At 46.1% G+C, this 25,806-nt stretch overlaps 1 protein-coding gene across 1 annotated transcript in view; it reads right to left on the reverse strand.

Moving 5' to 3' along the window:
* Positions 1–25,806, reverse strand: part of LOC126418722 (L-dopachrome tautomerase yellow-f2-like) — a 99,130-nt gene that overhangs the window by 35,211 nt on the left and 38,113 nt on the right. The window contains exon 2 of the mRNA XM_050085626.1: positions 13,581–13,890. Coding sequence (XP_049941583.1) covers positions 13,581–13,890 — 310 coding nt within the window. The remainder of the gene's footprint in view (positions 1–13,580; positions 13,891–25,806) is intronic.

Below are 25,806 nucleotides of genomic sequence, written 5' to 3' on the forward strand. Positions count from 1 at the left end.
TCCAAAGCAGAACATCAAAATCTTATTGGGTGACTTCAGTGCTCAGATAGGCAAAGAAAAACATACTGTAAATCAGTGGGAAAATATCCCGCCGATAAATTTACCAACAAAAACGGAAGAAGGCTTATCGAACTATGCCAATAAAACAATGTTAAAATCATGTCAACATCATTCAAGAAGAATCCCCGAAAACAGAGGACCTGGAGATCCCCCATTAAAGAGCTCGTTGATTACCAGATTTATCATGTTGCCATCTCGTATTCTCTACAGAAGGAAGTTCATGACATACAAGTCCGTAGATGTGCAAATGTAGATTCAGACCAATATCTAACACGGATAAAAATGAAGTTTACCCAAAGAGAGTCCACTGCAAGAAAATGCACCAGTAGAAATTTGACTCCAGGAGAGTCAAAGAAACTAAGATTGGGAAGAAATGGAAAAAGGCCGGGCAGATACATGGGAAAAATGTCACCCAGAAAACTGTAGGGAATTTTTCGACACTCCTTGATTGTCCGGAACCATCTTCGAGATTACATAAAGAAAGGCCTACTTACACGCACCTTGAATCATTCCCACCAACACAAGAAGAAATTCACAAACGCACTATTAAATTAAGAAAGAGTAGAACATCTGGTGAAGATGGGATTATTGCTCAGCTAATGAGAACTCTAGGACCAAATTCTCTCAGAGAATTAACCCAAATCATTGCAGGTATTTGGGAGACAGAAAAATTAACCCAGGAATGGAAATGTGCACTTATTCATCCATTACACAAAAAAGGAGACAAATTGATGTAAATAATGATCGAGGTATATCCCTACTTCAGCTCGCTTACAAAGTTTTATCAGCCTGTCTTCTTCAAAGAGTGCAGGAGCAACTGCAAAATAAAATTGGTGAATACCAAGATAGCTTTCTCCCCAATAGATCCAGCACAGAACAAATTTTTCAATCTAAAAGCAGAGGTAAAATACAAAGCAGTCTGAAACAGCCCAATAATTCGCACGTTTGTTGACTTCAAAAAGACATACGACTCAGTTGAACGACAAGCACTTTTCGATATACTTGAAGAACAAGGGTTAGATCCAAAAGCCGGCCGTTGTGGCCGTGCGGTTCTAGGCGCTTCAGTCTGGAACCGCGTGACCGCTACGGTCGCAGGTTCGAATCCTGCCTCGGGCATGGATGTGTGTGATGTACTTAGGTTTGTTAGTTTTAAGTATTTCTAAGTTCTAGGGGACTGCTGACCACAGATGTTAAGTCCCATAGTGCTCAGAGCCATTTGAACCATTTAGATCCAAAAACCCATAACCTCATCAAAGAAACATTGAACAATACTATCTCCAAAGTGAAATTCATGGGTGAAATATCTGAGCCCTCCCTTATCAAAACTGGCGTCCGACAAGGTGATTGTCTGTCTCCTCTCTTATTCAACCCTGTGCTGGACAAGGTCATCCGCGAATGGAAAAGGGTATTGAAGAATGAAAACTGCTGGAAACCTATACAGATGGGGCGAGTCAAGGATGACATAAAAATTTCATGTTTAGCTTTTGCTGACGACTTAGCCGTACTAGCGAATGATAACGGCAGTCGAACAGGTTGAAACTTTTAAAGAATGTGCAGAGAAAGTTGGTCTGCAAATATCTTTCCTAAAGTCTGAGTTCATCGGCACAAAAACTAACACCCAAAACTTGACTAAAAAATACGGTCATATCAATAGATTCCCATATTTGAAATACTTAGATACATAGGTGAAGTCCTTGAACCTACGCGGAGAGAGAAAATAGCACAAAATATTCGCCTCCAAAAACTAAAGAGGGCCTGTGAAAGAACCTTCAAGGTGTACAACAAAAAATGCATGTCCAAAACTACTAAAATTAGGCACTGTAATACAGTATTAAAACCTGAAGTCCAGTATGCCAGTGAAACCCTGACACTCCACATAAAAGGTGACCTAAAATACTTGTTAAAGAAAGAACTAAAATAATCAGAAATGTAGTAAGGCCAAAGAAAACAGAAGAGGGTTATAAATACAGTCTCGTCAAGTAACTCAGAAATTGTCCAACCTTGCAGCAGACATTAGAGATAACCGATTAAAATTTTATGAGCTCGTCTCTAGGCTTTCGAAAAGAAACCTTAAGCACGGAATTCTTAAATACACAGAAGGACTTAAAACTATACCCTGGATACAAGAGGTCAAAAAGGACCTACAAAAAGCTCACATAAATTATTCAGATATTTTGGACAGAAAGGTATTTAAGCAGAAAGTTAACAGATGGGAACTCAGAATACGAAGCTCTGAAAAAAGCAGAAACAAAATGGACAAAGGAAGAGAGTCCATGGAGAAAAAATGGGAGCAATGTGAAAAAAAGGGAAAAGAATCAAGAAGGTCTGCGTTATCCAACAGGGTCTAATCGCACATAACAATAATAATAATAATAATAATAATAATAATAAAAAGCAATGTCCTCACTGAGTGACTGACTCATCATCCCCAGCCCAAATTGTTAGGGTATAAAATGTTGATATTTGGAGGAGATACAGATCTTATACTGTAGGTGTCGTTTGAGAATGGATTCTTCGAAGTTCCAACCTTAAGGGGGTGGAATATGGGATAAAGATTTTTTTTGAAAAATGGCATTGTTAAGGCAATTTTGAAGCTAGACCTATGAAAATTGGTATTTGGTTTCTCGGTCAGAAATAAAGAAATACCTGTTTCAGAATTTTTGGGAATTTAACCCTATGTGGGTGAAAGCTTTGTTAGAAAATATACCCTCATTATGAACTGCTAAAGTATTTTTGAAGCTACATCTATGATCATTGGTGTCTGACTTCTCCGTTACAAATGAAAAAAATCGGGAGAGAGGGCTACACCTGGGGGTATGGAGCGCTTTTAATATTTTGGAAGACGAATGGGGACTTGTAAACCGCCGTACAAAGTTCCAGCTACGACCCTGTAAAAACCCTGCGCAATTTGATATTTGAAGTAATTTTCTTAAAATAAAAACTTCTGACTACGTGATATTTTTTCCTTTCCCTGAAAGCTAGTAGGAGGGGGCAGGGTGGGGGGGAGGGGGGGAGCGGCGTTGGGTTTGCAGTTTTTACAGGATCTAAAGCCAACAGACTGCGGTTTACAAGCCAACTTTGCAAACGCATGACTATAAAGATTTTCTGGATCGTGCCGTCTTCAGTGGTAAATCGAAATTTTGCCTAAGCAAAAATGTGAACATACACAATGTAAGCATCTGGAAGTCAAAAAATCCCCACGAGTCTCTCTTAAAATGAATGTTTCTGTGCCAAATACTCGGCGGAAAGTTTATAGGTCATTATTTTTCGGTGAAACAATTGTAACTTGTGTTCTTATCTTAAATTGAACCACATATCTTTATTTGGCAGCAAGATGGTGGCTACCTCACTGGCATAACGTTGTACCCGACCACTAGGAGCCGGGTGACCGAACTTGTTTTACATGACCTCCATGTTCACACACGACCAGATGTCATTTAATTTTTACCTTTGAGGTTTCATAAAGGATAATGTGTATGTGCTTTCTCTATCAGCTGATCTACTCGACACGTTAGAAACAGCATTGTTGCAACAGTTACTCCAGACACACTGATTAAAGTTTGGGAATAAACCGCCTACCGACTCGCTGTGTAACGAATAGTGCTCACACTGAACACTTGTAAGACTGTTTGAGATGCTCTTTCGTTTGCTGTATTCTTTATAATAACTATAATATGAATGTATAAATGTTAAAAAGCTTTAAATTCCGTATATTCCTTTCTAAATACCCTGTATGCCACTTTTAAGGGAGAGTCAGCATTCTCCTGAAGTCATGTGTATCCCACTGTAGCTGGTTACCAATAAAGGCAATAGTCATTCGCCAGCCACTTCTGCTTCCGGTACAGCAACCGTGACTAGCGGGTAGTCGGGTTCCAGTGCCACAGGCGTTTCTCCGCGTCTGGCGGTGCAATGCAAGTACGGCAAGTGATTAGCTACGACAAGACGCCAGCCTCACCGCCAGCAACTTGTACTTCGACGATAGTGGCGCTGCAGTCGCAGCACTGTGTTACACCCACCATCAAGCGCCGCGCATGTCCTTCCGCCTGCTGCCTGTTTTTACACTGCTGGACACCTAGCAGGCAGCTTATGCACACGTTACAGGCTTTACGCCGACCGCGCCCTGTAGCCTATTCATTGGAGATCTTGTTAAGCTCTCGCTGAGCTCTCGCCGGCCACGCACGGCAGCTCTGTCCAGCTGAGCCCAGCCTCTGGATTTGCGCCGCAGCGCAACGATCCTCCAGCAGCTACTAGGGAAGATACTCCACAGCAGCCACATCGAACTACCAGCCATCACCCCTAAAGCCGTAGCCTCCTCAGACGCTAGCCTTCCCCAGATTCGATGTCCCAGGACTTGTGTTCTTACGTAGAACTAATTGTGAATCTGTAACAGGTAGTTTCCGTCACGACGCATGTCACGGCGTGCATTGACTTCGTTCAAATGGCTCTAAGCACTATGGGACTTAACATCTGAGGCCATCAGTGCCCTAGACTTAGGAACTACTTAAACCTAACCAACCTAAGGACATCACACACATCCATGCCCGAGGCAGGATTCGAACATTCGGCCGTAGCGGTCGCGCGGTTCCAGACTGAAGCGCCTAGAACCGCTCGGCCACACCGGCCGGCCCATTGACTTCGTCAGATTTCTAGCAGATCAGGAATTTCTTTCAGTTTATGTCTATCAGAATCAATATTATGTCAAAAATTGCTTTTTATGTGTTTTGCTAATAAAGTAAGACTTACACACTATCTGGGAAACATGAATCGTTGCACATGTGCCACACCACTGAGGATACAAAACTGTGTTGTGCAAATAACATCAGACACCGACCTTCATACTTGTAGACCACTGTAATATTCGAGATCGCTTTGGGGCTTGAAGTAACCCCTGAGCACTCGTGCTTATACTTTTACCTGTAATGTTGTCTGTGTACTACACGTCCGTACTACTCAGGTCTTTTGTACACGCTCATTATGTAGATACTACGGCCCCACTACTTTCATGTGGTTCCCTATCGGCAGCTTTTACTCTTGGTTGGTAGCTAAAGCTGTTTTTGTTAGTGGTTTAACAGAGTGATTTTTCGGGGTTAGTCTGTGTGTGTGTGTGTGTGTGTGTGTGTGTGTGTGTGTGTGTGTATGTGTGTGTGTGTGTGTGTTTTGTGCGCAGCTGGCGGAAGGTACCCTTAGATCAGATTTATTTCCTATACTTATTGGAAGAATCCTTTCACAAGTCTGCTGCCACCATCAAGTGATTATTCTGGAACAGGTTAAAAAGTAACAACGTAAATTCCTTTGAAAATTTCTCGAAAGCTGTATGTTTGTTCCATTATTACTAAAGAGACTTAAGAAATGCTTATCCAATAATATTAAAGGTAATCAGCAACTGGTTGTCCCGTATAAAAAGAGAACAGTACTAAAAGAGTTAATAAATACTAATGACACTGCATATCAAAAGCCTTGATGTAAATTTGCTTGTACAAAAAAGTCTGACTGTCAGTGCATCTTAGCAGTTGAAGTACATGGGCCGTTCGATAAATAACAAGAAAAGTTGTATAAAAAATACAAAACTTCGACAAAGTTTGTGATTCTTCGGTTGGTGGTGTCCTATAACTGTTATGAGATGGGGCTGGCTCGCGAACTTTGAGAACGGGATGCTGGGAATCACTGAAACAATCGACTGTGCGCACGCCGGTAACGTGGGACGGGCGAGTCCATTTGCTCGGAGGTAAGGTAGGTATGTCAACAACGTGTGCTATCAGCGGCAATAGTAGATTCCATTGCATAGTGTCTCCACAGAAGTGTTGCCACTATTTAAGTTCCAACCTACGTATATATATATATATATATCGTACCAAGAGTGACGTGTTTGTGGTAACTCTTCACTGCGCCATTGCCTTGAAACGGCGTACTGTCATAACACGCAAGTTGCTAGGTTAATGTATATGTTCGTAGCGTTTTTGTTTTGCATGTTGGTATCCCTGTTGGCCTGGGTTTATTTATCGATTGTCATTTTTTTTTTTTTTGTAGATCACTCTTGCTATTTGAGTTTACATATTGTCAATTGGAGATAGTGAGTGGAGTTGTGGACGCTAGACAATGGAGTGCCAAGTGGAGAAATCGGAACATTTCCGACACATTCTTCTGTTTCAGTTCAGTAGAGAAGTGACAGCTGCACAGGCAGCCAGAGACATTTGCGCCGTCAATGGGGATAAAGCCACTGGGCAGGATACGCAAGAAAATGGTTTTTTCGTTTTAAGGAGGATCGTTTTCACATTAGCGACTCTCCACGTTCAGGAAGACTTTCAGGGTTTGATAAAGATCGTTTAAACGCATTAATGCACAATGATCCACGTCAGTACACCCGGGAACTGGCAAATGTGATGAACTGCGATAAATCGACCATCGTGCGACATTTGCATGCAATGGAGACGGTTCAGAAATCGCGTGTATGGATACTGCACTCTGCTAGGCTAAATCACTTGAATCAACGGCTGGCAATATGTGCATCTCTGCTTGCTCATCATCAATTGGCTCTTGATCAACACAGACCATTCCTATCCTGTATCGTTACTAGTGACGAGAAATGGTGTTGTGCCGTATTAAGACAGCCACGCCACTCGGAAGTAGCCGAAAGGCACGCGTTAACTCACGCAGGCTAGTAGATAGGTCTGAAACAGGATACATAATGAATGCTATAAAGAAAAGTACGTAGCTGCTGGAATACTTAACTTTAATCCATCATTGTTGTACATCGCTCTTGACGATACAAGTGAGACTCTGTAGATACATGCAATGTTACTAATGGCGCCTTGCTAGGTCGTAGCCATTGACTTAGCTGAAGGCTATTCTAACTATCTGCTCTGCAAATGAGCGAGGCTTCGTCAGTGTGCATCGCTAGCGTACAACTGGGGCGAGTGCTAGTAAGTCTCTCGAGACCTGCCGTGTGGTGGCGCTCGGTCTGCGATCACTGACAGTGGCGACACGCGGGTCCGACATGTACTAATGGACCGCGGCCGATTTAAAACTACCACCTAGCAAGTGTGGTGTCTGGCGGTGACACCACAAATGGCGTCTTTATGCTAACATAAGGAAAAGAGAGGAATGGTTGAGGCCAAACAGAGACCTGCACAAATCCACAAAAGATACTAGGAATTGCTTCCCCGAGGTGTAACCATCACTATTAACATTTATTGTCAAAAACTGAGACGTCTTGTAGATGCAATCCCAGAACAATGACCAAGAAAGCTGTGTGGTGTGATGTTACTTCACGATAACACCCACCCCCATTCTGCTACACTGAAAAAGAAAATGTACAACAGTTGGGTTGGGAAGTCATTCCACATCCACCTTATTCACCTGATCTTGCGCCCTCAGATTTTCGCTTTTTCCGCTCTCTATCGAGCAGTCTTCAAGGAACTTCCTTTTTGGATGAAAATGCTTTCCGAACATGGCTCGACGCGTTGTTCGCCTTAGACCCACAACAATTACACTGCTGGCCTACAACGTGCTGACATGAGGAAAGTGTTCAACCGATTTCTCATACACAAACCGCAGCTGACCGGCGTTGCCTGGTGAAACGTTGTTGTGGTGCCTCATGTAAGGAGGAGAAATGCGTACCATCACGTATCCGACTTTGATAAAGGTCGGATTGTAGCCTATTGCGATTGCGGTTTATCGTATCGCGACATTGCTGTTCGCGTTGGTCGAGATCCAATGACTCTTAGCAGAGCCGGCCGGAGTGGCCGCGCGGTTCTAGGCGCTACAGTCTGGAACCGGGCGACTGCTACGGTCGCAGGTTCGAATCCTGCCTCGGGCATGGATGTGTGTGATGTCCTTATGTTAGTGAGGTTTAATTAGTTCTAAGTTCTCGGCGACTGATGACCTCAGGAGTTAAGTCGCATAGTGCTCAGAGCCATTTGAACCATTTGAACTGTTAGCAGAATATGGAATCGGTCGGTTTAGGAGGGTAATACGGAACGCCGTGCTGAATCCCAACGGGCTAGTATCACTAGCAATCGAGATGACAGGCATCTTATCCGCATGGCTGTAACGGATCGTGCAGCCACGTCTCGATCCCTGAGTCAACAGATGGGGACGTTTGCAAGACAACAACCATCTGCACGAACAGTTCGACGACGTTTGCAGCAGCATGGACTATCAGCTCGGAGACAATGGCTGCGGTTACCCTTGACACCGCATCACAGACAGGAGCGCCTGCGATGGTGTACTCAACGACGAACCTGGGTGCACGAATGGCAAAATGTCATTTTTTCGGATGAATCCAGGTTCTGTTTACAGCATCATGATGATCGCATCCTTGTTTGGCGACATCGCGGTGAACGCACATTGGAAGCGTGTATTCGTCATCGCCATACTGGCGTATCACCCGGCGAGACGGTACAGAGTGCCATTGGTTACACGTCTCGGTCACCTCTTGTTCGCATGGACGGCACGTTGAACAGTGGACGTTACATTTCATATGTGTTACGACCCGTGGCTCCACCCTTCATTCGGTCCCTGCGAAACCCTACATTTCAGCTGGATACTGCACGGCTGAATGTTGCAGGTCCTGTACGGGCCTTTCTGGATACAGAAAATGTTCGACTGCTGCCTGGGCCAGCACATTCTCCAGATCTCTCACCAACTGAAAACGTCTGGTCAATGGTGGCCGAGCATCGATCTGGTCACAATATACCAGTCACTACTCTTGATGAACTGTGGTATCGTGTTGAAGCTGCATGGGCAGCTGTACCTGTATACGCCATCCAAGCTCTGTTTGACTCAATGGCCAGGCGTATCAAGGCCGTTATTACGGCCAGAGGTGGTTGTTCTGGGTAATGATTTCTCAGGATCTATGCATCCAAAGTGCGTGAAAATGTAATCACATGTTAGTTCTAGTATAATATATTCGTCCAATGAATATCCGGTTATGATTTGCATTTCTTATTGGTGTAGCAGTTTTAATGGCCATTAGTGTAGAAATGTTATGCGACCAGGAACATTTGCAGTACGATTAGCCGCAAACATAATTGGACATTTCATGATTTCTACAGTCACGGAATTGAGAAGTTAGCCTATAGTTGGCAGACTGTCGTAAATAGTCCAGGAGAATTATTGGTGACTGAAATCTGTATTATGTGAATCTGCATGCGAATATAAATAAAACGTAATACCCTCAAGATTGGCGAACTTGTAAAGAGGCTCGAAATTTAGCGCGAACTTCAATGCAGTGGCAAGACGGAATCAATAGAGGTAATGTTACTGCTGACAGCACTGCTAAGGTAGAATTACTAAACACGGTTTTCCGAAATTCCTTCATCAAAGAAGACGAAATAAATACTCCAGAACTCGAAACAAGAACAGCTGCCAATGCGAGCAACTTAGAGTCAGGTATACTCCGTGTAGCGAAGCAGCTTAAAACATTTCAGAAAGGCAAAGCTTCCGGTCCAGATTGTGTACCAGTGAGGTTCCTTTCAGAATATGCTGATACAATGGCTCCGCACTTAAAATCACATACAACCTCCCACTCGACGAAAGATCCGTACCTAAAGGCTGGAAAGCTGCACAAGTCACATCAGTACCAAGAAAAAAATAGAGTATTCCGCTGAATTACGGACACATATCACTAACGTCGATTTTCTGTAGGATTTTGGAACACACACCGTGCTCGAACATTATGAATCACCTTGAAGAAAACGATTTATTGACAAATGGCCAACACGGATCCAGAAAATATTCCTGTGAAACACAACTACCTCTTAACTCTCACGAAGTAATGGCAGGGGATGCCAAACTGATTCCATATTTTTAGATTTCCAGAAGGATTTTGACACCGTTCCTCAACAGCAATTTCTAATTAAAATTCGAATCTATGGGGTATCGTCTTAGTTATGTGTCTGGGTTCGTGATTTCCTGCCAGAAAGGTCACAGTTCGTAGTAAATGGCGCGAAGTCGCCGAGTAAAGCGGAAGTAACATCAGGCGTTCCCCAAGGAAGTGTTATAGGCCTTCTGCGGTTCCTGATGTACATAAACGATTTGGGAGACAATCTGAGCAGTCCTCTTGGATTGTTTGGAGATGATGCAGTCATTTACCTTCTTATAAAGTCATCAGATGATCAAAACGAATTGAGAAATGATTTAGACATGATACCTGTTGTTGTTGTGGCCTTCAGTCGGAAGACTGGTTTGATGAAGTTCTCCGTGCTATCCTATCCTGTGCAAGCAAGCCACTTTATCTCCAAGTAACTAATGCAACCTACATCCTACTGAATCTGCTTACTGTATTCATGTCTAGTTCTCCCTCTAAGATTTTTCCCCCTCACACCTCACTCCATTAATGAGTCACAGAATGTGTCCTAGAAACCAATCCTTTCTTCTAGTCGCGTTGTGCCACAAGTTTCTTTTCTCCCCAGTTCCATTCAGTACCTCCTCATTAGTTACGTGACCTATCCATCTAATATTCAGTATTCTTCTCAGCAATACATTTCAAAAGCTTCTATTCTCTTCTTGTCTACACTGTTTATCGTCCTTGTTTCAATTCCATATATGGCTACAATCCATACAAATATTTCCAGAAAAGACTTCCTGGCGCTTTCCTTGTCATTGCTAGTCTACATTTTATATCCTCTCTGCTGCAACCATCATCAGTTATTTTGCAGCTCAAATAGCACAACTCGTCTGCAAGCCGACCGCTGTGGCCGAGCGGTTCTAGGCGCTTCAGTGTGGAACCGCGCGACCGCTACGGTCGCAGGTTGGAATCCTGCCTATGGAATGGATGTGTGTTATATCCTTGGGTTAGTTAGTTTAAGTTGTTTTAATGTTGTAGGGGACTGATGACCTCAGATGTTAAGTCCCACAGTGCTCAGACCCATTTTTTTTTCATCTTCAACTTTGTCTCATCGCCTAAACTAATTCCGTCAGATCATCTGATTTAACTCGACTACATTCCATTACTCTCGTTTTGCTTTTATTGATGTTCATCTTATATCCTCCTTTCAAGACAATGTACATTCCGCTGAACTGCTCTTCCAAGACTTTTGCTGTCTCTGACAGAATTACGCCATCGGCGAAACTCAAAGTTTTTATTTTCTCTCCCTGGACTTGGCAGAACAGTAAGAAAATGTACCGATCTACTAAAGAGATCTCTTACAGTACGCTTGTCCGTCCTCTTCTGGAGTAACTGCATCAGGCAGGATTGACGGAGGGCATCGAAGAGTTCAACGAAAGGCAGTTCATTTTGTCCTATCGCGAAATGGGGGAGAGGGTGCTACGGATGTGATACACGAATTGGTGTGGCTGCCATTAAAACAAAGGCGTTTTCCTCTGCGGCAGGACCTTCTCATGAAATTTGTCGCCAATTTTCTCCTCAGAGAGTGAAAATATTTTGTTTGTGCCCACTTACATTGGAAAAAAGATCATCGTAATAGAATAAGAGAAATCAGAGCTTTTTTTTCCTTTACTGGATTTCGATTTCCCTCCGCGACCCCCCCCCCCCTCCCCCCACCCCCTCCCCCCACCCCCTCCCCCCAAGAGGGAGGGGGCAGGTTGGCAGCAGCACAATACGCTATTCTGCAGCCTAGAGAAAAGCTAAAAATTAGAATTAGGAGATAGAACAATAAAAGCAGGCGACAAAACGGTGACTGTTAAAAAGTGAAACAAGGTGAAAAAGTTGCGAAGAAAATACAAAAACAAAAGATCGGTGATACTGATTGAAACACATAGTAAGTAGACAGTCACAGTTAAAAAACACATCGACAGTCTGGTTTTTGTTCGCAACGGTTAAAAACACACCTAGTGACAGTATGGTGGCTCGTTGTAACACTGAACACCCACTTTAAACAGCACTATAGCGGTGACACGGAGGCAGATGGGGGCGGGGTGGGGGGAAAAGGGGGGAGGAGAGGGAAAGAAAAAGGGGGGAGGTGATGGAGGGAGAGGACATAGAAAAGAGTGGGGCTGTGTGGACGTGAGAAGGAGTGGGGAAGGTTGTGGAGGGGAAAGCAAAAGGACTTGGGGGAGAGAAGGGAGTCAGAGAGAGGATAGGCAGGGAAAAACAAAACAGTGTGGTAGGGGGGGGGAGGAGAGGGAGCCTTGGAAAAGGACAGAGGGAGGGAGGGGAAGGTGAGGATCAGAGTTGAGAGGAGGGATAAATGGAGGGAGAGAGGGAACCATCCAGGATGGGGAGTAGATGGAAGCAACCTTAGGAGAAGGATAGGGGCGACGCAATGGTGAAGGTGTGGCAGAGGGCAGGGGTTGAAGAGGAGAAGAGAAATCGGGGGATGAGGGGGATCAAGTCGGCAGGAGGTGTAGAGGATGTGGATACGTTCTAGGAAAAGCAGCAGATGGGGGAAAGGAATCAGGTCATAGAGGATCCACATGGGGGATGGGAGGCATGTACCAAAGGCAAGGCGGACTGCTTGGTGCTCGAGGATGTGGAGGGACACATAGAATTTGGGGGGGGGGGTGGATATCCAAGTGGGACTGGCATAATGGAGGATGGGATGGATTAAGGATTTGTAGGTGTGGAGGATGGTAGAGGGGTTCAACCCCCATGTCTGGCCAGAGAGGAGTTTAAAGAGTCAGAGGCAGTTGTGGGCTTTGGATTGGATATGAGATGAGGGATCCAGGTGGGGTGACGGTCAATGGTGAGGCCAAGGTAGGAGAGGATGGGGGAGAGGCGGACAGGAAGGGTGCAGATGGTAAAAAAATCAAGGAGCCAGAAGGAGCGAGTGGTATAAGCTACAATGATTGCCTGGGTCTTGGAAGGATTGATTTTCAGGAGCCATGCAGTAAAAAGGTCAAGATGATTCTGGAGAAGGTGGTGGGACCACTGAAGGGTAGAAGCGAGGTCAAGGAAGGCGGTGTCATCGGCATACTGCAGGAGGTGTACTGGAGGGGGTGGTTGGAACATATCTGCCATGTACAGGAGGTAGAGGAGATGGGAGAGGACAGAGCCCTGGGGCACACCCACAGAGGGATGCAGCAATCAGAGTTATAGATGGTAACGTAGGAGGGGCGGTGGGAGAGACAATCATACGGACATAGTTGATAGGAAGGGCGTAGGTCTGGAGTTTAAACAGGAGAGCGGGATCCCACACGCGGTTGTAGGCCTTTTCGAGGTCGAGGAGGACAAAAATGGCAGAGGAACAGAAGCTGGAGGGAGAGAAGATAAGTGAGGCGTAGGAGCTGGTCATCGGCAGAGTAGGATGGTCGAAAGCCACATTGGGTGAGAAATCAGAGCTTTTCGAGAGAGAACGGTAGAAAGTAACTTAAAGGTGGTTCGATGAACCCTCTGGCAGGCACTTAATTGCGAGTTGCAGAGTAGGCATGTAGATGCAGACGTGAACGTAGAACTTATGCACGAACATAGTAGAATGTGGAAACAACGAAATACGACGAAATCCAATATGGCGTCTCCAAAGTAACGAGTGGAGGACGTCACGTGACCCGACGGGTGTAGCTTGGCCATTTTATCAGTAGTGCGGTCGGTGCGCTTGCTGGAACACAGCGGTGCGACTTACGGTCGATGTCGACGTATCCGAGCGTGGCGGGCACGCCGGCCTTGCGGCGCGGCACGGTGAGGAAGAGGCGGTCGCGCCAGACGGCGAGCCCCAGCGGCAGGTTGTTGCGCGGCTGGTAGTCGGCGCCCGCGGGCGGCCCGCCGGCCGGCCACGTCCAGTTGATCTGCCGCCACGAGAAGGCCTCGCGCAGCGCGTGCGGCCCGGCCGCGCCGCGCGCCTGCGGCGTCACCGTCGCCAGCAGCACGGCCGCCGACGTCAGCAGCGTCGCCGCCGTCGTCAGCAGCGCCGACGTCGTCATGGCGCGCCGCGTCTGCCGGCACCAGTCGCGCGCTCACTCTGCTGCAGTCGCCGTGGGCGCTTTGGAAAGCGCAGCCTTCGTCGACAAATCTGCCCGATGGCCGTCTTCATCGTGTTCCAAGCACGACGACGTCGACGAGCGGAGGCGCGAGGATGGCGGGGTAGGAGTAGGGGTTGCAGGTCGCAAGATGCGATGACGCTGACGTCTCAACTCCTACACTACTGGCCATTAAAATTGCTACACCAAGAAGAAATGCAGATGATAAACGGGTATTCACTGGACAAATATATTATACTAGAACTGACATGTGATTACATTTTCACGCAATTTGGGTGCATAGATCCTGAGAAATCAGTACCCAGAACAACCACCTCTGGCCGTAATATCGGCCTTGATACGCCTGTGCATTGAGTCAAACAGAGCTTGGATGGCGTGTACAGGTACAGCTGCCCATGCAGCTTCAACACGATACCACAGTTCATCAAGAGTAGTGACTGGTGTATTGTGACGAGCCAGTTGCTCGGCCACCATTGACCAGACGTTATCAATTGGTGACAGATCTGGAGAATGTGCTGGCTAGGGCAGCAGTCGAATATTTTCTGTATCCAGAAAGGCCCGTACAGGACCTGCAACATGCGGTCGTGCATTATCCTGCTGAAATGTAGGGTTTCGCAGGGATCGAATGAAGGGTGGAGCCAAGGGTCGTAACACATCTGAAGTGTAACGTCCACTGTTCAATGTGCCGTCAATGCGAACAAGAGGTGACCGAGACGTGTAACCAATGGCACCGCATACCATCACGCTGGGTGGTACGCCAGTATGGCGATGACGAATACACGCTTCCAATGTGCGTTCACCGCGATGTCGCCAAACACGGATGCGACCATCATGATTCTGTAAACAGAACCTGGATTCATCCGAAAAATTGACGTTTTGCCATTCGTGCACCCAGGTTCATCGTTGAGTACACCATTGCAGTTGCTCCTGTCTGTGATGCAGCGTCAAGGGTAACCGCAGCCGTGGTCTCCGAGCTGATAGTCCATGCTGCTGCAAACGTCGTCGAACTGTTCGTGCAGATGGTTGTTGTCTTGCAAACGTCCCCATATCTTGACTCAGGGATGTGGCTGCACGATCCGTTACAGCCACGCGGATAAGATGCCTGTCATCTCGACTGCTAGTGATACGAGGCCGTCTGGATCCAGCACGGAGTTCCGGTGTACCCTCATGAACCCACCGATTCCATATTCTGCTAACAGTCATTGGATCTCGACCAACGCGAGCAGCACTGTCGCGGTCGCGATAGGCTACAATCCGACCTCTATCAAAGTCGGAAACGTGATGGTACGCATTTCTCCTCCTTACACGAGGCATCACGACCACGTTTCACCAGGCAACGCCGGTCAACTGCTGTTTGTGTATGAGAAATCGGTTGGAAACTTTCCTCATCTCAGCACGTTGTAGGTGTCGCCACCGGCGCCAACCTTGTGTGAATGTTCTGAAAAGCTAATCATTTGCATATTACAGCATCTTTTTCCTGTCGGTTAAATTTCGCTTCTGTAGCACATCTTCGTGGTGTAGCAATTTTAATGGCCAGTAGTGTAGAAATGTCCTTAGCGGCCGGAATACTGCACATCATGCAGAATTGCTCGACACCACTGAATGACAGTGTGATGACAAGCAAGGGCATTCGGGGTAGGGAGTGGGTGCATGAGGAGCGAAGGACCGGTGCACAAGGGGTTGATGCTGATGCCAGGATTCCGGGAATAGCTGTGGTGCACTTGGCTAGATGCGATGAGGGCAGTAAATTATTGATGCTGACGTCAGCCAGATATAACAAACACAAATACCTGAAAACTGGAATGATCTCCAGGCCGGGGGCCGAGGCTATTTCGTATGCTCAGTTATCCACTACTCTAGCAATGCTGCCCGCCTCAAAATCGACAGTGCCTCTCCCGATAGTGTGGGGTGTGACTGTTAAGGTGTCCAGCACGTGGTATGGGTGCCACGAAACTTACTGGACGTGTGCTCTACAAAACATCTACATCTACATACATACTCCGCAATCCACCATACGGTGCGTGGCGGAGGGTACCTCGTACCGCAACTAGCATCTTCTCTCTCCGTTTCACTCCCAAACAGAACGAGGGAAAAATGACTGCCTATATGCCTCTGTACGAGCCCTAATCTCTCTTATCTTATCTTTGTGGTCTTTCCGCGAAATATTAGTTGGCGGCAGTAAAATTGTACTGCAGTCAGCCTCAAATGCTGGTTCTCTAAATTTCCTCAGTAGCGATTCACGAAAAGAACACCCCCTTTCCTCCAGAGACTCCCACCCGAGTTCCTGAAGCATTTCCGTCACACTTGCGTGATGATCGAACCTACCAGTAATAAATCTAGCAGCCCACCTCTGAACTGCTTCTGTGTCCTCCCTCAATCCGACCTGATAGGGATCCCAAACGCTCGAGCAGTACTCAAGAATAGGTCGTATTAGTGTTTTATAAGCGGTCTCCTTTACAGATGAACCACATTTTCCCAAAATCCTACCAATGAACCGAAGACGACTATCCGCCTTCCCCACAACTGCCACTACATACTTGTCCCACTTCATATCGCTCTGCAATGTCACTCCCAAATATTTAATGGACGTGACTGTGTCAAGCGCTACACTACTAATGGAGTATTCAAACATTACGGGATTCTTTTCCCTATTCATCTGCATTAATTTACATTTATCTATATTTAGAGTTAGCTGCCGTTCTTTACACCAATCACAAATCCTGTCCAAGTCATCTTGTATCCTCCTACAGTCACTCAACGATGACATCTTCCCGTACACCACAGCATCATCAGCAACCAGCCGCACACTGCTATCCACCCTATCCAAAAGATCATTTACGTAGATAGAAAACAACAGCGGACCTACAACACTTCCCTGGGGCACTCCAGAAGATACCCTCACCTCCGATGAACACTCACCATCGAGGACAACGTACTGGGTTCTATTACTTAAGAAGTCTCCGAGCCACTCACATATTTGGGAACCAATCCCATAGGTTCGTACCTCAGTTAGGAGTCTGCAGTGGAGCACCGAGTCAAACGGTTTCCGGAAGTCAAGGAATATGGCATCCGTCTGATACCCTTCATCCATGGTTCGCAAGGTATCATGTGAAAAAAGGGCGAGCTGCTTTTCGCAGGAGCGATGCTTTCTAAAGCCGTGCTGATGCATGGACAGCAACTTCTCTGTCTCAAGGAAATTCATTATATTCGAACTGAGAATATCTTCGAGAAGCCTGCAACAAACCGATGTTAAGGATATTGGTCTGTAATTATGAGGATCCGTCCTTCTACCGTTCTTATATACAGGCGTCACCTGCGCTTTATTTCCAGTCGCTCGGGACTTTACGTCGACCTTTGCGTTGCTAAAAATGGCTAAAAACCTTCAAGTGTGTAATTTCCACATTCGTTTGTTCTGTTGGCGTTGTAACTATCAGCCGCACTGTGTCAGTTACGGAGTCAACAGACATGGGCTTGTTCCATGTTCGACTCACGGTCCGTCACACAGTTTAAATCAGCCAGCTCTGAAATCCCGACCCAACGTGTTCGGAAGCCCGCCAGAGCGCGTGGACCTAGACCGCAGCCGCTAGGCGGCGCTCCTAATATTTGCGAGCGCTGCGCTCACCGCCTCAGCGCTAGTCACAGGCCACACACGACGCGCCTGCCTACGGGCGCCTGTTGCCACGCTACAAGGCTAGCAACTCAGGGGCCCGGAGCTCCGTTGTGCTTCGGCTGGGGCTCTCGTATCATTCCTTGTACCAGTTGTATAAGAATGAAACCGGAATTTGGTTGCAGTAATTACATGTCTGTTGTTTGAAACTGATAAACAATATTTTATTCAAAATAGTCTCCATTGCTATTTATACAGTTCTCTCCCACCTCTTCGGCAGGCCATGAACGCCACGCAAAAAAAAGAACAGTTCTTCTTTTGAAGCGAACCAGTGAGGGAGCGGCTTTCGTACCTTTTCACACAAATTGAAGCGTTGTTCAGCGACAGATTGTCCCAGTGATGCAAACAGATGATAATCGAACGGAGCCAAGTCTGGAGAACAAGACGAATGTCCTAGTATGACCCAACTGAACGCCTCGATCGTTTACCTGGCGCGTTTTGCTGTGTGATGGGGCGTTATCATAGAGCAATATGACTCTGTATTGCCTTTTTCTATATTCCGGTCGTTTTTCACTTAATGCTCGATTTAAATCGATCATTTGCTGTTGGTAGCGAGCAGTGTTAACGGTTTCTCCAGGTGTTAGCAGCTCATAACAGATGACAACTTTCTGATCCCACCAAACATAGAGCACTGTCTTCTTTTCAAAGCGGTTTGGTCTTGCAGTGGATGTCAACGATTTACGACCCTTAGGATTCTCAGTTTTCACTACATGTCAGTATTCGGTGGAGAAACGACTTTCTTCTGTATCTGGCGAGCAGAATTTCACAAGTGGTCTTTCGATTTGCTTTCTACCTTTCATTCAGTTCATGCGGAACCCATTCTCCTACTTTCTGCACCTTTCCCATACCTTTCAACCGAAGAGAAACGGTTTTTGCGTCACATTCAGTTGTTCCGCGAGTTCCTGTAGAGTTTGGGTATCATCTTCATCCAATAAGGCCTGTAATTCATTGTCTTCGAATTTTTTCGGTGGTTTCTCGCGCAAGTCGTTTCTCACGTCAAAATCACCACTTTTGAACTGTTTGCACTACTCGAATCACTGTGTTTTCCCAAGAGCGTGTTCGCTTTGACAAGCATTCGATGCGATTCTGCAGCAATTTACTTCAAATGAGAATAGAAAACCAATGCTGTCCGCAAATCGTAGTTCGCAGGCACAAAACTCGACGCGTTTACGGGTTTCAAACAGGTACCGATGTATGGAGCTTGTTTTACTGTGTGTTGACATTTGTTGTCAGGCGTTACAAGAAGCAGAGGACGCTGGTGACGCGGTCTCACGGGTGCTACACGACGTCCAGCACCATCTATAGGGAAATTCCGTTTTCATACTTCTACATTTGGTATGCAGCGTTCCTTGATTCCAAATGTCGCTACGTCTGGGCTCTCGACTGTGGTTTACGCTCCGGACTTGTCACTCTATCCTGTTGTTGGTCGTCCATCGCTGTCGTTGTCTTCCGTATTTTTCGGCGGCTCACCGCCAACGCTCTCGGCGGGTCGGCCACGGTTTCCTGGTAGTGTCCGATGACAGTAACTATACCAGGAATTTTCTAATTATTGCGCACTCAGCTGTGGAGAGAGAATTCATTCTGGATTCAGGGAATTGTCCATAAGGAGTTTGTTTCATTTTGTCATATAGTCAAAGGAAACTACTACTGCGATGTTTTGAAGAGATTGAGGGAATATGATACACGCAATGGCCTGACAGATTGAACAGCAAAGACTGGTTGCTGCACCATGATAATGGACCTGAACGCACCATGCTCATTCTGACGTACCTCGTGAAAAAGACAACCTCCAAGTGTCCCCCCACGCACCTTTCTGATCTAACTAAAAAGAGAGAGAAAAAAGAAAAAAAAAACAGCTTCAAATGTCCCCCATGTACCTTACTGATCTAACTCCTTACGATTTCGTCCTCTTCATGAAAATGAAACTGAAGTTGAAAGGGTGGCGTTTCGACTCCATAGAAGAGAATCAAGCGAAATCGCAATTAATTCTGAACACGATTCAGTCAACAGAATTCTATCGTTGCTGCCAACAGGGGGAAGATCGCTGGAAGCATTCCATACACCAGGAATACTCGGAAGGACATGTGTAAATTAAAATTTACTGTAAGGTTTATGATTTCTACGACGTTATTCATTAAAATTTTCGCTAGCCCCATCTTACGTAGTAGTTCTTATCGCATTCATGAGATCTGCACTTGCGGCTGGTTACGGCGGAGGTTCGAGTCGTCCTTCGGGCATGGGTGTGTGTGTTTGCCCTTAGTATAATTTAGGTTAAGTAGTGTGTAAGCTTAGGGACTGATGACCTTATCAGTTAAGTCCCACAAGATTTCACACACATATATATATATATAGATCTGCACTGTTGATTTCCACTGTGCGTCGACCAGATGTGACATCTGACAACTATAGTTCTAATAACCTCGCAGAAAGTATTGTCATTACTAAAATATTACAGGACTGTGAACGCAAGTAAACAGGAAATAATATATGAAGGGGAGCCTTGATGGAAGACAGCTGTCTATGGCTATAGGTAATGGAAATTAGAGGAAGAGGCCTCCTGATGAACTGCTTTCCGAAAAAATACAAAGAGTATGCTGCAATCTGGCAAATAAACTATCACTGAACTGTCCAGAGCTATGAAACTCTAGGGACTACTATGAAACACGTTTCTGGCGCAGAGGCCGAAATTCTGGAATAGTGTCATGACAGAGGCGACTGAGATTAGGTTGCATGAAAACATCAATCGAGATGCCCGGTACACAGTTAGAAATGTTTGGGATTCTGCCTCAGGCCAGGAGTTCCCTGCAGGGTAGGGGAGTGGCCATGTACGTAAAAAACAGTATTCCATTTGAGTCTATAGACGTATCATGGCACTGCACTGAAGAGATATTTGAATGTTGTGCAGGGACAGTTGAATTTAGTGAAACTAAACTTTTAGTTGTTGTTGTTTATAGGTCCCTGACTCTGACTTCAGAGCATTTCTACTTAAGCTAGAGAGGGTGCTTCAAAAATGGTTCAAATGGCTCTGAGCACTATGAGACTCAACTTCTAAGGTCATCAGTCCCCTAGAACTTAGAACTACTTAAACCTAACTAACCTGAGGACATCACACACATCCATGCCCGAGGCAGGATTCGAACCTGCGACCGTAGCAGTCCCGCGGTTCCGGACTGCGCGCCTAGAACCACTAGACCACCGCGGCCGGCTCCTAAATTCAAATGATCTGATGCAGACTGCGTTTTTTCCAATTAGGGTGCAGGGGAACAGTAGCGTAGCCATAGACAATATTTTTATTCATAATGAGCATTCTGTTAGACCGGCCGCTGTGGCCGGTTAGGATAGTTAGGTTTAAGTAGTTCTAAGTCTAGGTGACTGATGACATCAGATGTTAAGTCCCATAGTGCTTAGAGCCATTTGAACCATTTTTTGAAGACATGCTCTTTAAATTTAGAACCTTTTAGATAAGCACCAAAACTCTGTGTCGCCGGTTTCAGGTTGTAGCTCTCCGTAAAGACAGGACTAGGTGATTTGTAATGTTTCCACAAGGTGATGTTAAACAGGCTTGAAGTATTTCATAAAATGCATATTAACCATCCGCTGTTTATTTGTCCACACGGTTTCAGTATTAACTGTGGTGTCACCGCCAGACACCACACTTGCTAGGTGGTAGCCTTTAAATCGACCGTGGTCGGTTAGTATACGTCGGACCCGCGTGTCGCCACTATCAGTGATTGCAGACCGAGCGCCGCCACACGGCAGGTCTAGTCTAGAGAGACTCCCTAGCGCTCGCCGCAGCTGTACAGCCGACTTTGCTAGCGATGGTTCACTGTCTACATCCGTTCTCATTAGCCGAGACGACAGTTTAGCTTAGCCTTCAACTACGTCATTTGCTACGACCTAGCAAGGCGCCATATTCAGTTACTATGTCTTCTGAACAGATAATATTGTGACTCACGTACCGTCAAGAGCGACCATCATTAATGGATTAAGGTTAAGTATCAAACTAATTACGTCCGCTTTCTGAATTCTCATTCCTTGTCATGTTCCAGACCTCACGTCAGTACAGTTCTTCCCTCCTCACGCTATCCTGCTTGAGCTAAAACGCGTGCATTTCGGCCTCCACTCATAACACGGTGTTGGCTCTTCTGCTAACACAGGATGTAGGGTACATCAGAGTACTTAAAAGCATCCCATATCCCTTTGTAGCTTAACAATATCGAAATTACCCAGAGAAACTGTACAAATCATGTCAGGTGTTCGCACAATTGCTTTTAACTGATCTGTTGTATCCAGCATCCGGATGGTGGTTGATAAACGGAACAGTAGGTGACTGATGGGACAAATAAGCCAGGTGAGTGTCTGGGGAGCGGCTGCTGCGTGTTGATAGCCGCTGGCCTGACCAGCCGCCGCCCTAGTTGCATTCTCAGCGCGACTGGAAGCTGGCCAAGATGTCTCGCAGCCGCCGAGCTGGCTGCAACCGGTGCGTGCTGGCGTGTGCGCGAGTGTCGGTACACAAAGCGCTCGCAGAGCACAACTCTCTCAGACTTCCTACCTACTCATGTAACTGCCACGGAGACGGCATTTAATTATGTTACACATCTGGCTCACAGACGTAACTAGGGCCTTTCTACCACTTGAGCAAAAATCATATCTGCAGCAGCATATACGGCATGAATGCTCGTTACTAAATATTATCGTAAGTGTGTGTAGAGCAAAGTCTGTCAGCCTTGCCCGGTTTGTTTCTCCTTATGCGCGGTGGGAATGCTGAGGTCAGTTTCAGTGGCACCGATGTTCCTCCCGCTTGTACACTGAGGTGTCGAAAGTCACGGATAGCGATACGCAGGTATACGGATGGCGGCATTATCGCGTGCCCAAGATACACTACTGGCCATTAAAATTGCTACACCAAGAAGAAATGCAGATGATAAACGGGTATTCATTGGACAAATATATTATACTAGAACTGACATGTGATTACATTTTCACGCAGGTTGGGTGCATAGATTCTGAGAAATCAGTACCCAAAACAACCACATCTGGCCGTAATAACGGCCTTGATACGCCTGGGCATTGAGTCAAACAGAGCTTGGATGGCGTGTATAGGTACAGCTGCCCATGTAGCTTCAACACGATACCACAGTTCATCAAGAGTAGTGACTGGCGTATTGTGACGAGCCAGTTGCTCGGCCACCATTGACCAGACGTTTTCAATTGGTGAGAGATCTGGAGAATGTGCTGGCCAGGGCAGCAGTCGAAGCTTTTATGTAGCCGGAAAGGCCCGTACAGGATCTGCAACATGCGGTCGTGCATTATCCTGCTGAAATGTAGGGTTTCGCAGTGATCGAATGAAGGGTAGAGCCACGGGTCGTAACACATCTGAAATGTAACGCCCACTGTTCAAAGTGCCGTCAGTGCGAACAAGAGGTGACCGAGACGTGTAACCAATGGCACACCATATCATCACGCCGGGTGATACGCTAGTATGGCGATGACGAATACACGCTTCCAATGTGCGTTCACCGCGATGTCACCAAACACGGATGCTGCCATCATGATGCTGTAAACAGAACCTGGATTCATCCGAAAAAATGACATTTTTCCATTCGTGCACCCAGGTTCGTCGTTGAGTACACCATCGTAGGCGCTCCTGTCTGATGCAGCTGCGTCAAGGGCAACCCCAGCCATGGTCTCTGAGCTGATAGTCCATGCTGCTGCAAACGTCGTCGAACTGTTAGTGCAGATGGTTACTGTCTTGCAAACGTCCCCATCTGTTGACTCAGGGATCGAGACGTGGCTGCACGATCCGTTACAACCATGCGGATAAGATGCCTGTCATCTCGACTGCTAGTGATACTAGGCCTTTGAGATCCAGCACTGCGTTCCGTATTACCCTCCTGAAGCCACCGATTCCATATTCTGCTAACAGTCATTGGATCTCGAACAACGCGAGCAGCAATGTCGCGATACGATAAACCGCAATCGCGATAGGCAACAATCCGACCTTTATCAAAGTCGGAAACGTGATGGTACGCAGTAGTTCTCCTCCTTACACGAGGCATCACAACGTTTCACCAGGCAACGCCGGTCAACTGCTGTTTGTGTATGAGAAATCGGTTGAAAACTTGGCTCATGTCAGCACATTGTAGGTGTCGCCACCGGCGTCAACCTTGTGTGAATGCTCTGATAAGCTAATCATTTGCATATCACAGCATCTTCTTCCTGTCGGTTAAATTTCGCTTCTGTAGCACGTCATCTTCGTGGTGTAGCAATTTTAATGGCCAGTAGTGTATAAGACGACAGCATTTTGACGCAGCCGTCATTTATACTCAGGTGACACATGTGAAAATGTTTGCGACGTGATTATGGCCGCACGAAGAAAATTAACTGACTTTTATCACGGAACGGAAGTTGTAGCTAGACGCCTGGGACATACCATTTCGAAAATCGTAGGGAGAGCTACAGTATGAAAAGTGTACGGAGAATAACAAATTCCAGGCATTACTTCTCACGAGGGGCAACGGAGTGACCGACGGCCTTCACTTAACGACCGAGAACACCGGCGTTTGCGTAGAGTTGTCCGTTAACAGACAAGAAACACTGCGTGAAATATCCACAGAAATCAGTGTTGAACGTACGACGAACATATTCGTTAGGACAGTAAGGGGGAATTTAGCTTTAACAGGCTATGCAGCAGACGACCGACAAGAGTCCCTTTGCTAACAGCACGACTTCGCCTGCAGTGCCTGTTCCGCGCTCGTGTCCGTATCAGTTGGGCCCTAGTCGAATGGAAAACCGGGGCCGGTCAGATGAGTCCCGATTTCAGTTGGTAACAACGGATGGTGGGGCTGGAGTGTGGCACAGACCTCACGAAGCCATGGACCCAAATTGTCAACAAGGTACTGTGTTTACAGGGAATGGACTGAATTCTCTGATCCAACGGAACCGATCTTTGACTGTAAATTGTTATGAAATTACAATCAAATCAATACCATCAGCTGCTGACAGGCGTTGATATACATCAACGGGGACAGTTGAAAATGTGTGCCTCGACCGGGACTAGAACCCGGGATCTCGTACTTACATGGCAGACGCTCTATCCATCTGAGCCACCGAGGGCACAGAGGATAGTGCGACTGCAGGGATTTATCGCCGGTACGCTCCTCGTGAGACCCACATTCTCAACTTATAGTCCACACGCCACATTCGTAATGCCCCTGCCATTATACCCATTATTCGCTGCAAACAATCCACCGAGTCCCGTAAGAGTTCGGGCAAATCGAGTGCATCCGCACTGAAGGAGGTCATCAGCCGGTTAGCCTTAAACGATATGAAGATGGCATCTGTTCTTTCGGACGTCTTCATATCGTAAATTGTTATGTACGGCTACTTGGAGAACCTTTGCAGCCATTCATGGATTTCATGTTCTCAAACAACGGTAGAATTTTCATGGGTGACAATGCGACATGTCACTGACCCACAGTTGTTTGCAACTGCTTTGAAGACTATTCTGGACAGTTCGAGTGAATGGTTTCGCCACTCAGATCACCCGACATGTATACGATTGAACATTTATGGGATATAATCGACAGGTCAGTTCGTGCACAAACCTTCAGTGCCAACACTTCCGCAATTATGAACGGCTTCAGAGGCAGCAAGGCTGAATATTTCTGCAGGGAACTTCCAACGATTTGTTAAGTCCATGACACGTACAACTGCTGCACTGCGCTGGGCAAAAGTAAGTCCGAAATGATTTCAGGCGGTATCCTGCGACTTTCGCCACCTTAGCGTAAACTTCCAATGAAGGACGGCAGAATATTTAATTTCGACGATTAGGTCATTGCAGATCATGGTCGAATAGGACAAGGAAACCGAGTCCTCCTGAAAAAAAAAAAATACTCTTTCACCCTAATCGAGTCAGGAAAACCACAGAAAATCGAAATCAGGATGGCTGGAAAGTTGTATGAACGTATATCTTCCTCAATGATATAAAAATAAAATAAGAACAATTTTTTTTTTTTCTTGTGATGTTTTCCGTTTTAGATGTGCTGAGTGTGAAGGTAAGCAGGCTTAGGAAAATTCTAATTTTTTATTGGAAAAATTGTCAAAATTGTCCCACAAATAAATCTAAGTTAGTTCCAAGTTCCCGGCGCGACCACAGTTTTTGGGTAGTTTCCCTTGGTGCTGGAACCGGAAGTCCTTGTTAA

The sequence above is a fragment of the Schistocerca serialis genome, chromosome 9 (assembly GCF_023864345.2).
Source record: "Schistocerca serialis cubense isolate TAMUIC-IGC-003099 chromosome 9, iqSchSeri2.2, whole genome shotgun sequence".
Taxonomy (NCBI): domain Eukaryota; kingdom Metazoa; phylum Arthropoda; class Insecta; order Orthoptera; family Acrididae; genus Schistocerca; species Schistocerca serialis.